The 13,019-nt window shown below is 43.3% G+C and overlaps 1 protein-coding gene across 1 annotated transcript in view; it reads right to left on the reverse strand.

Moving 5' to 3' along the window:
- Positions 1-6,277: 6,277 nt before the first annotated feature.
- The window catches only part of LOC144892679 (uncharacterized), a 46,720-nt gene continuing 39,978 nt past the window's right edge, over positions 6,278-13,019 (reverse strand). Inside the window, exons 2-3 of the mRNA XM_078780756.1 lie at positions 9,687-9,827; positions 6,278-9,552 (exon numbers count right to left, since the gene is read on the reverse strand). Of these exons, the coding sequence (XP_078636882.1) occupies positions 7,661-9,552; positions 9,687-9,720 (1,926 nt within the window). The 5' untranslated portion in view covers positions 9,721-9,827 and the 3' untranslated portion in view covers positions 6,278-7,660. The remainder of the gene's footprint in view (positions 9,553-9,686; positions 9,828-13,019) is intronic.

The raw sequence follows: 13,019 nt of genomic DNA on the forward strand, positions 1-13,019 counted from the left end.
TCAGAGCAGAGAAGCTTTGAGCAAGTGGAGGGGTCGCTTTGGTCTTTTTGCACGGACAAGAAAGCTGGGCCATTTTTGTCCGTACTGGGAATTTTCTGTGCTTGTGCTGTGGAGACTTTTGGCGCATTGAGGAGGAGGCTGTTGCGGACGTGAAAGAGCAATAAAGCGGCGGTCTTGGTGCTTCGAGCAGAGTGACACGAAAGAGGACGGCCCTCACGAATTACCTAACATTCGTGGCGCCATGGAGAGCGAACCCGCACCATGTTGTTTGCTTCCCGTGCATTGGCTTTGAGGTTCGACGACCACCAAGCTCCTAAAGGCCATTTGGGGCCAAAGCTGAGCACCGGTCGGCTAAAGGAACATTTATTTTTATTTTATCTTTCCTCTGTGTTGTTTATGTGACCAAGTGGAGACATCTCACAGTAGAAAATCTTAGTTTACCTCAACATTCATTTTCTTCTTTGATTTAATTTCATTGTGTGGCATTTTTCATTTGTTGTATTCGTTGTGCGTTCAGGAATAAACCTGTGTGCTTCCATTCAGGTAAGCGCCTTCGCTGCCTTCTATCCCACGCACGCCATAAAAATAACCGTCATCTTCGGCAACTCGCCTCGGAATTAAGGACCGTTCGGCTATTCGTCCAAGGCTGGTGTACATCGGCTACAGACAGTACAATATCTTTCTAGTCCCCTTCCCCTTCCTCTCCCCTCACTCCCTTCCTCTCCCCTCACGCCCTTCCTCTCCCCTCACTCCCTTCCTCTCTCCTCACTCCCTTCCTAACCCCTCCCTATCCTGCTCCCCCTCCTTCCACCCTGGCTAGTTTATTTATTGTATTTTTTTTGTATTCAAGATCGAGGCTCGTGATGATGTTCCTGTGTCCACCGTATGCAATGTTATCAGGAAGTTTAAGGCCCACGACACTGCACAAACCTCCTTGGCTGCGGCCGCAAGTGAAAACTTGATCGAAGATTGCAGCAAAGGATTGTTCGAATGGTGGAGAAAGAACATCGATCAACTGCCAAACAGATTCAAGCTGACCTTTCGACACAAGATACGCAGTTTCAACTCACACCATCCATCACCAACTCAATGAAAGGGGGCTTCTCTGGTAGGAGACCCAGGAGGATCCCACTGCTGAGAGAGAGACATAAGATAGCCTGACTGGAGTTTGCCAAAACACACCTGAACAAGCTAAAATCATTCTGGGAGAATGTCCTGCAGACAGATGAGACCAAATTAGAGCAGTTTTTAAGTAAAGCACATACTCTCTATGTTTACAGAAAGCCAAATGAAGCCTTCAAAGAAAAGAACACCTTCCCCACAGTCAAACGTGGAGCAGGTTCAGTGATGTTTCGGGGTTGCTGTGCTGCCTCTGGCACTGGGTGCCTTGAATGTGTGCATGGCATCATGAAATCAGGAGATTACCAAGGCATTTTGGAGCGCAATGTTTACCAAATTATGATTACCAAAAGCGCAATTTGGAGCCATCTCTACAATAAACAAACTCCTCAGCCCCCTGAACACCACCACCCAGTCATTCACAATAGACAACTGCATCTCCTTCCTTTCATTCTTCCAACGCAAAATTGAAAACATCTACAACAGCTTGACCACCGCCGCACCCGCTCCCCCTCAAACCACCTGCCCCCCCTTATCCTGCCATCCCCTGTCTCAATTCTCCCCAGTCTCCCCTACTGACCTCTCTGAACTCCTCATCGGAATGAAAACTGCCACCTGCACTCTTGACCCCATCCCCTCCAGCTTTGTCAAGGCCTCCCTTCCTGCTCTTTCTCCACTTATCATTGCAACAATAAACTCCTCCCTGTCTACAGGCATCGTCCCACCATCCCTCAAAATTGCTGCTGTTACCCCCATTCTGAAAAAACCTGGACTAAACCCTGACACCCTAAATAACTTCAGACCCATCTCCAACCTACCCTTTCTGTCAAAGGTTTTGGAACGCGCTGTAGCCACTCAACTCAAGCATCACCTCTCTGCCAATAACCTGTATGAAACATTCCAATCCGGATTCCGGTCCAACCACAGTACTGAAACTGCTCTCCTCAAAATCACCAACGACCTTCTCCTCTCCTCTGATGCTGGCAACCTCAACATTCTCATCCTCCTCGACCTCAGCGCTGCCTTTGACACCATCGATCACACCATCCTCCTCACCCGACTTGAAACCACCTTTAACATTACCGGCACTGCCCTCTCTTGGATTAAATCATACCTCTCTGACAGACGTCAGTTCATCTCCATCAATAACTGCAAATCCCCCACTGCTCCCCTCCCCCAAGGTGTCCCCCAAGGTTCAGTTCTTGGCCCCCTCCTCTTTATCCTTTACCTGTCCCCCCTCGGTCACTTAATCCGCCGTCATGGTCTCCAATTCCACTGCTTCGCCGATGACATCCAGCTTTTCATCTCCACCAAGTCCATCTCCACCGCCACCCACTCTATCCTGACAAACTGCATCACTGAAATAAAATCCTGGCTTCAAATCAACTTCCTCAAACTTAACTGTGATAAATCTGAAATAATCATCATTGGCCCAAAAACGCTCACCAAGTCCACCCATAACTTTGCCCTCAACATCGACGGTTTCCCAGTGTCCACCTCCCCTCACATCCGGAATCTTGGCATCATCTTTGACCAAACCCTCTCCTTCGACAAATACACTAAACAGATCACAAAGACAGCCTTCTTCCACCTGAAAAACATCGCCCGTCTCCGTCCATCCCTCTCCTCTGTGGCTGCAGAAACCCTCATCCACGCCTTCATCACTTCCCGTCTGGACTACTGCAATAGCCTCCTTTATGGTTCACCCTCAACAATCACCAATAAACTCCAATACATTCAGAACTCCGCTGCCCGTCTACTCACCCATTCCCGGACCCGTGACCACATCACCCCCGTCCTTTACAAGCTTCACTGGCTCCCCATCTCCCAGAGAATCCAGTACAAAATCCTCCTCTTGACCTACAAAGCCCTCCATAACCTGGCCCCATCCTACCTGGCTGACCTCCTCTCCAGACACACTCCCACCCGCAACCTCCGCTCTGCTGGTACCAACCTCCTGACCCCCCCCCCCATCCGGACCAAATTTAGATCCTGGGGGGACAGGGCCTTCTCCATCGCTGCTCCCACCCTCTGGAACTCGCTACCTCACACCATCAGAGACTCCTCCTCACTCACCACATTCAAAACATCACTCAAGACCCACCTGTTCAACACTGCATTCAACATTTAACCCACAGCATCTAACCCCTGACTATCTCCTCTCCTTCTCCCTCCTTTGTGCTTTGAATATTTCCCTATTGATTCTTCTTTTTTTGCAATTGTCTTTATGTTTTGCTATGCGTTATGTTTTGCACTCTGTCAAAGCGTCTTTGGGCTTCCTGAAAAGCGCTATATAAAATAAATGCATTATTATTATTATTATTAATGTTCAACTCGGTGTCAGAAATATGGGTCTCCGTCGAAGGGCATGGGTCCTGCAGCAGGACAATGCCCCCAAACACTTCAAAAAGCACCTACGTATGGTTCAAGCCAAAACGCTGGACTGTTCTGAAGTGACCAGTAATGAGTCCAGATCTGAATCCCATTGAACACCTGTTAGTCTAGTAGGAAGACTAGGTCCCCCTGCACCCCCCGGAGATATACTTCTAATCAGTGTTTCTAGATTGGAAAAAATGTGTAGAAAATGACTAGCTATGGCCCCAAGCTGAAAAAATGTCCCACATACCATTTTTATGCAAATTACTGCTGCCATTATCAAAAAAAGACTAGGTCCCCCTGCACCCCCCCGGAGATATACTTCTAATCAGTGTTTCTAGATTGGAAAAAATGTGTAGAAAATGACTAGCTATGGCCCCAAGCTGAAACAATGTCCCACATACCATTTTTATGCAAATTACTGCTGCCATTATCAAAAAAAACGATTTTTGACATATCTCAGCCAATATTGCAGATAATTGAAAAATGAAGGTGTCTAGACCCATGTTTTGAAGGGCATAGATCATGATAGAACTATTCATAACATGATTACATGTGTCTATGGTATACTAGTATGCTAATTAGTGCTTTATTTACAAAATAATCACAGTTTTACGAAATAATAGACTCATATTAAGGTCCGTCTACACAGACGTTAACACAAAGTTTTATTTTTCTAAATACCCTGTGAAATTCACCGAATGCCCTGTGAAACCTGGGATTCTTCTCCAGCTTTTTCAAGGGCCCGACTTTTCCCTTCCCTTTGAAGGCACTGGTGCAGTCTTCTCCGCTGAACACATAGTACCCCAGGAGAGTGGCACAGTAGTCCTCTCCCAGGGATTCTGCCAGCTCAGAGACGTTGACAAGTTGGCGATGCTTCCCTGACCCTGTATCCAGGTACACCGTCAGCTTGATGTTGTGGGCATGGTGGAGCAGGATCAGGAGGATGTCTGTGTCCGGTGTTCTGACTACAGCGTTCTTGTATCCGATGGTAGCAGCATGATGGAGGTACAGAACCACCCTGGTATCAGTCTCTTCCTGGTTGCTGTAGATCGTGGGGAGTTCACGTACCTCGACCTGAAACACAAAAAGGCACCGCATTTCAATCACCAGTCACTGCCAGTTTCAGTATATCTCCGGGGGGTGCAGGGGGACCTAGTCTTTTTTTGATAATGGCAGCAGTAATTTGCATAAAAATGGTATGTGGGACATTTTTTCAGCTTGGGGCCATAGCTAGTCATTTTCTACACATTTTTTCCAATCTAGAAACACTGATTAGAAGTATATCTCCGGGGGGTGCAGGGGGACCTAGTCTTTTTTTGATAATGGCAGCAGTAATTTGCATAAAAATGGTATGTGGGACATTTTTTCAGCTTGGGGCCATAGCTAGTCATTTTCTACACATTTTTTCCAATCTAGAAACACTGATTAGAAGTATATCTCCGGAGGGTGCAGGGGGACCTAGTCTTTTTTTGATAATGGCAGCAGTAATTTGCATAAAAATGGTATGTGGGACATTATTTCAGCTTGGGGCCATAGCTAGTCATTTTCTACACATTTTTTCCAATCTAGAAACACTGATTAGAAGTATATCTCCGGGGGGTGCAGGGGGACCTAGTCTTCCTACTAGACTATGTGGGGAGATCTAAAAACAGCAGTTGGGAGAAGGTACCCTTCAAATCTGGGAGAACTGGAACAGTTTGCACAAGAAGAGTGGGCCAAACTGCCAGTAGAGAGGTGAAGGAAGCTCATTCATGCAGGAAGCACTTGACTGCAGTTATTTTGTCCAACGGCTGTGCTCCCAAATATTAAGTCGAGGGTGTCAATAATTTTGTCTGCGCCATTTCTTTTTATTTTCTGATTTAAAAGGATGTATTAAGTTCTGTATCAAAAACAAAGGTTCTGTAATACTAACAGTGAAATAAAGAATTGTGAAGACCAAATACTTTTGTCAATTTTAACTTATTTTTCCAGAAAATTGTGAGTTATTTGAAAAACGTGCAAGGGTGCCAATATTTTTGGCCACGACTGTAAGTGATTGTGTGAGAGCGAGTCAGTCAGTGAGGGACTAAGTGAGTGAGTGAGTGCATCAGTGAGTATCGAAGGCATGAAATGTGTCAAGGGAGACGGGTCTGATTTCCTTTCTGGCGTTGAGGACATCCATTTTTGAGACAGCCGAAGGAGCATGTACAGAGTGGAGTGGCCTGTCTGAATCCATATTGATGATCTAAGATCAAGCAATTGGATAAGAGGAAGGATTTAATGTCAGAAGTGATGATGGATTCCATGACCTTGCTGATGATTGGGAGAAGGATGATTGGTCTGTAGTTGCAAGGATCTGTTTTTGGAATTAAAAAAAAAAAAGTTTTTGGAATACTTCTTTCTGCTTGGTCTGACCAGTGGCCGCATCGACTTAAATCTCAACATTTTAGGGAGGAGTGGTGTGTTCCCCTCTTCTCTTCTTTCGAAGTCTGTGTTCAAAGGTATGCCCTTCATTAACAATGCTTTACCATTGATGTTGAGAAAAATGTGGTCGCAACCAGCTTTGTGGCTTCCACGTTGGGACCTGTGTAAGTGAGCTGCGTGGCAGGAATCGGTGATGGCATGAAGTGCAGTCAAGCAATGATGGTAAATGCTATGCAAGGCTTTCGACTGGTTTGGTGATCAAGTCTCGGTTTGATCAAGTTTACTTCTGGGGATATGGACAACTCCAAACTCGCCACTGACTGATAAAATTGATCATAATGTGCCATTACATATTCACAACAACACAGGCAGTGCATTTGTGCTTTGAGGACCTCTCTTTAATGTGAAACCATTAACAAATTCAAGTTTCATGAAAAATATAGGCAGAAGTGTTCTTTTGATCAACAATTTTACAACAAGGGTGTTCTCACAATATCACACATGGCAATGAAACATGGACGACAGCAAAGATCGAGTAAAATTGATGTCCAAACTGCCATGGAAAGATGCCATCTGAGCATAACCAAAAAGGGACAAGAAAAACAACGAAATCAGATGGAAAACAAATTTTCTAGACACTGGTCACAATCAAAAAACTCAAATGGAACTTGGCTGGATACATGGGAAGGACAGAGACAAGAATTACAAAACTGCATTCCATCAAGGCCCTGGAAGAAGCACGGTGAGATCCACGATCAGATTGAAAGATTAAGTTGTGTTAACATACAAGTTTTTGGCTTCAAGTTTTCAACAATGCTCTGTTATGAGAATGTGGAGAACCAAATTAATAAATTTTACATTTTTTTACCTGTCATCTTCTATAAATTTAGTTTGAGTTGGGTGGACGTGGATGGGCTTAGCATTCTGAGATTCTTGTTGCCTTTTGGCATCAGGTTGCAGTCATTGTTGTGGATATTCTGGTGAGAGCCAGCCATATGGCTTTCATCAAGGGGATCAGGGCTGCTGGCTGGTTGTCCTGAGTTACAGGTGGTTCTCTGAAGAGTTGTGCTCACATGGTATATGCCAAAAGGGCTGTACGCTTTCACAATAGCTTTCTCCTTACTGGTTCACTGAATATCTCGTTTACTGCTGCGGAATGCTTACAAGAGGGGCACGCACAACCTGGTGTGGGTAATGCTACGTCAATTTAACAAACCTTCATCAGCAAAACTCTTCCCACAGTCAGCCATTTTTTTATGTGAACACTCCAGCGTGGGTTGCATGATGGAAGTTCAAGCTCTATTTAGAAATAAAATCCTCGTCACAAAAATAACTTTTGTAAGGACACTCTTGTTGGTTGTCATCTCCACATGCGGGTTTAGGAGGTGCGAGTAAGTTCTCCCAGAACTCAAAATCTCCACCTCCTTTTTCGGTAAAGGATCATTGTTCATGAACCAGTTTGTGAAACTTCATTCTCATAGTTGTATTCCAAGGGCTCGTTTTAGAATCCTCACAAAACCTCTGACAGCCTCCACCTGTAGCTTGTTTGTGGCGATATTCCCCGGAATGCTTTTTATGTGCTCAATTGGTGTTTTCTTGATCATCCGGATTTCCTGTTGCTCTGACAATCACTGGTACAATTTCAGGTTTCTTCCATTTCTAAATGCTTTTGACGTTATTTTTCAAGTCCTGGTATTTCAGATTTCATGTATGGATGTTGATGTGCCTTTTCAAATGGCTGTTATGATGGAAAGATTTATCACATAGAGCATTTGTGAGGTTGCTCTCCTGTGTGGATCATCTTCTGCTTTTTCAAATCACCTTTTCCACATAAACCTTTATCACATATCGAGCATTTGTGAGGACGCTCTCCTGTATGGATCCTCATATGTCGTTTCAAATGGCCGTTTTGAGAGAAACCTTCATCACATATCGAACATTTGTGAGGACGCTCTCCTGTGTGGATCATCATATGCTTTTTCAAATCATCTTTTCCACAGAAACCTTTATCACATATCGAGCATTTGTGAGGATGCTCTCCTGTATGGATCCTCATATGTCGTTTCAAATGGCCGTTTTGAGAGAAACCTTCATCACATATCGAACATTTGTGAGGACGCTCTCCTGTATGGATCACCATATGCTTTTTCAAAACATCTTTTACAGAGAAACCTTTATCACATATCGAGCATTTGTGAGGACGCTCTCCTGTGTGGATCATCATATGCTTTTTCAAAACATCGTTTACAGAGAAACCTTTATCACATATCGAGCATTTGTGAGGGCGCACTCCTGTGTGAATCCTCATATGTAATTTCAAATTGCTGTTTCGAGAGAAAACTTTGTCACATATCGAGCAGGTGTGAGGACGCTCTCCTGTATGGATCCTCATATGTTGTTTCAAATGGCCGTTTTGAGAGAAACCTTCATCACATATCGAGCAGGTGTGAGGACGCTCTCTTGTGTGGATCATCATATGCTTTTTCAAATCACCTTTTCCACAGAAACCTTTGCCACAATTCGAGCATTTGTGTGGACGCTCTCCTGTATGGATCATCATATGCTTTTTCAAAACATCTTTTACAATGAAACCTTTATCACATATCGAGCATTTGTGAGGACGCTCTCCTGTATGGATCATCATATGCTTTTTCAAAACATCTTTTACAATGAAACCTTTATCACATATCGAGCATTTGTGAGGACGCTCTCCTGTATGGATCACCATATGCTTTTTCAAAACATCTTTTACAGAGAAACCTTTGTCACATATCGAGCATTTGTGTGGTCGCTCTCCTTTCTGGATCCTCATATGCCTATTCAAATCACCTTTTCCAAAGAAACCTTGATCACATGTGGAGCATTTGTGAGGACGCTCTCCTGTATGGATCCTCATATGTTTTTTCAAATCGCCGTTTTGAGAGAAACCTTTGTCACATATCGAGCATTCGTAAGGTCGCTCTCCTGTATGGATCATCATATGCCTTTTCAATCTATCTTTCTGAGAGAAACATTTGTCACATATCGAGCAGCTGTGAGGACGCTCTCCGGTATGGATCATAATATGTAATTTCAATCTGCTGTTTCGAAAGAAACCTTTATCACATATCGAGCATTCGTAAGGTCGCTCTCCTGTATGGATCATCATATGCTTTTTCAAACTATCTTTCTGAGAGAAACATTTGTCACATATCGAGCATTTGTAAGGACGCTCTCCTGTATGGATCCTCATGTGTAATTTCAAATGACCTTTCTGAGAGAAACATTTGTCACATATCGAGCAGCTGTAAGGACGCTCTCCTGAATGGATCCTTATATGTTTTTTCAAATCGCTGTTTTGAGAGAAACCTTTATCACATATCGAGCATTTGTGAGGACGTTTTCCAGTGTGGATCCTCATGTGTATTTTGATTTTACTAGTTGAAGCAAAATCCATTCTGCACACATTGCACTTATAACGTATTTGCTTTTCTTGAACATTTTTGTGTTTGTTTAATTTCATATTAATCTTGGTGTTGCGAGGCCCAGACAAGCACTTGTATTTTATGGGAAGTGAGTGTTGATCTTGTGATTGTTTCTTCAAAAAAAGCTTCTTCCTCACTGTCAAGCTGCGACTGGACCTCATTTGTCCCATAATATTTCTTGATTGTCCTGCAGAAATAAAGAACACAATATTTTCTTTTTTTGTCAAAATCAAAATGCTAAATATTTGACACTTTTCTGAAAATTTTACATTTTCGCAACACAAAAGATTGTATGTTAATTTTTTTTACGTTTCCACTCACCAGATGCAAAACAGGAAACACTTCCGTTTGTCATGTGAATATCATCTGAACCTTCCTTTGCAGAAGCACATTTTGAATCTTCTGTGACAGATGAATCGTTGTCGTGTTGTTTGCCTTCCACATTTACAGGAGAGACATCACCTGTGTATAAATCAGCGTCAGTCTTTTGCAGGGAAATGAGATTGAGAACCATCTGGAGAGTTCATAGAACATGTTACGCCACACAATGTATACTTCAATTCAAATATAACAATGAAGTTAAAGATTGTTAAATAAAAGTTCCGGATGTTAAGTCCGATTGAAGCAGTCTTCTAAATCACCCTTATACACCACCCTATTTGACATGTCCAAGTGCTGCTATACTGGAGGTTTTTTTTTTGTTGTTTTTTTTGTATACTGAATCGAGGCTCGTGAAAGAGCTAACATTTATTTCACAAACAAATCAACCAGACAAACAAAATATATAAAAAGAGGGAGCGGAAGACAAGATGGGGAGAGAAGGGGAAGCACACAAACATACAGAATTAGGTTATTGGAATGAACAAGAAGACGATTTATGTTAAACAGTGTTCAAGTATTTAATTCAATTGAAATAAAATAGAGATTCTAAAAAAAAGTTAAAAAAAAATTCTGGAATTTACTGGCGTTGTAGTGTAGTGTCTATTACCTCACTCTATCTAACAAGTTACATTAGTTATTTGTGCCTGTTGTTTGTGTCCTTTATGATGTCATTCTAAACATTAAGTTTCCTGTTTGGAATGATTTTAAATTTTGTTTGACTGCCAAATCAGCAGACAGAGTGAAAATATTGTTGCAGACACGGGGTTTGGGGTGCATCACATGTGGGACTTCTCGGACTCTCCCTGACCTCTGAACCTGCAGGCCGCCGTGCCGTGGATAGGTCCCCGGCCCGAAAAGAAGTTAAGCGACTAGTGACACTGATTGAGACCGCCAAACATAGCAACACAATTGATCTCGGCAGGCGATCCCTCCATGGCATGAACAGGCAGGAAGCCTCTCCTTGGGTGCCCAGTGCGTTCAAACACTAGCGATTGCTCTGGCGTTGCAGCTTTTAAGCCGCTTCCATACTCAATATTCTATCCTCAGTCAGCCCCTCTCTGTGGAGAAGTTCGGCGGTGCATCCGTAGCCTGTCAATTAATTTAAATTTTCGCACTGGCATTCAGTGGATTTCCTAAAGCAGGGGTTCCCAACCTTTTTTGTGTTATGGCCCCCTTGGCTCCCAGAGCACATCCCCAGCACCCCCCTCCATTTCGCAAGGGTCAAGCGGCAGAGCACATGCAAGCAGGCTAGGGGTGTCTGGGGGCATGCCACCCAGAAATTTTTTGATTTCTAGATGCTCTGTGGTGCATTCTGAGAGGAGTTTTTTGCTTTAATTGGCTATTTTGTTTTTTTGAGAATTGGTAAATTATGACACAGAAAATGAGGAATTCCAAGGAGCCAACATGAACATTTAGTTCCATAGTTTTTTTCTGTTCCTCACTGGCTCCCAACTACATCGTTTTTGGAAGAAGCAAACAAAGCAACGTCGCTCGAATGATGCATGTTTGATATGAGATTTTAATATTATCAGAAGCAACACTATGGACAGCATAAAATAGAACTGTCACACAAGAAAACAGCATGAAAAGGTTCCAAGTCAAGAATATGTGAAAACTAAAAACCTCTGTTGTGTCTGTATTTAACGCAGTGTGTAATAATCTCACAAAAAGAAACTCAATTCGACAACAACTCAGGTAATTAAAACTAGGGACGTGGTGCATGCACCGTAAAAGTGAATTAAAAACTCAGTGGGATGGCTCAAATTGCATTTTAGCTACCAATTGGGGTATCCATGGTTGAGTCACAGTCAGGGCACAGCGGAGGTCATCTTCCACGTGGAGCCGATTACGGTTTCGATTTGATATTCAACAGCGTGGAAAACCCCGCTTCACAGAGATAGGTAGATGAGAATGGCAGAAGCACCCGGATAGCTATCTGTCTGATATTAGGGTAGCGACCCATTCCCACCCAAAACTCCATCAAGCTCTTCTCTTTGAATGTGTCTTTTGCAAATGAATCGTTTTGGAGATCCATGAATTAATCTTGCATTGCCTCCGGCATGCTCTCCATGCAAAGGTTGACGGAAAAAGGATTCCTCACAATTTTTGCCTCATTGTCGTCGAAATCAGGAAAATACTTATGAAATTCTAGCTCCAGTGACTGCAGCTGCTCAAGAATGTCATTTTTCAGAACAGGATGAAGCTCTTTTCCCATGCTGTCTTGCAATTCAGGCATTCTTTCGAACATAGCAATGTTTCCTGTGTTCACTTTCCTGCACCAGTTTTGGAGCTTGGCAACAAATCCACTGAGATGATCGTGGAAAAGAATAATATTAGTCGCTCTTCCTTGGAGCTTGAGGTTCAGCTGGTTCTGCTGAATTATTCTGTGGTTCTGTGTTCAGAATTCTTCCTTGATATCATCTCCCTTGACATAGCGAACGAATGCCAGTAGCTGGGAGCAGGAACTAACATCGGTCGATTCATCAAGTTGAAAAGAAAACAAGCCGAAAGTCGCCGCCTTAATCTCATTGATGATCTGTTGTTTCACATCTTCCGACATGTCACGGATACGACGCTGCACTGTGTTATTTGATAAAGACACCTGTTCAACTTTGCAAGCCTCTGCCTTGCCGAGAACCCGTTCGACAATGAGGAGGGTACAAGGCTTGATGAGTGTCTCCCCAATCGAGTGGGGTTTTTTCTTCTTTGCAATTTCAAGAGAAACTTCATAAGAAGCCTGTACAGTTGCTACATTTTGTTGTTGAAACGCTCCTCCCTCATCCAACTTCTGTCGCTTTAAATTTCTTTCATGCCGCTTGAATAATTCGGGATCCTGCTTTGCATGCTGTGCGTGATTTGTCTCGAGGTGCAACTTCAACTTGAATGGCCTCATGGATTCAGTACTCAAAACCTGGACACAGCACACATTGTGGTTTCTCTTGGCCAGACACGGTAATGGATGTAAATCCAAGCTTAATGTATTCGTCAAGATACTTTATTTTTTTACTCCCAGAAGCCATAACGTCAAATCTGCAATAGGAAAAAAACAAAGCAATATCAAAGACAAACAATCATAAAATAAAATAAATCCTTTTTAGTATGGTTCAAATTGCCCCATTCCCCCCCCCCCCCCGAGAAATACACCATGGCCCCCATAGGGGCCGCAGGTTGGGAACCACGGTCCTAAAGGGAAGCCTGACGTGTTCTCCATATTCACTGCTTATGCTGTGGAACCTCTGCAGAAGTAACACACATACATATGCCCCTCCCCAT

Source organism: Myxine glutinosa, chromosome 6 (genome assembly GCF_964187855.1).
Source record: "Myxine glutinosa chromosome 6, kmMyxGlut1.1, whole genome shotgun sequence".
Taxonomy (NCBI): Eukaryota; Metazoa; Chordata; class Myxini; order Myxiniformes; family Myxinidae; genus Myxine; species Myxine glutinosa.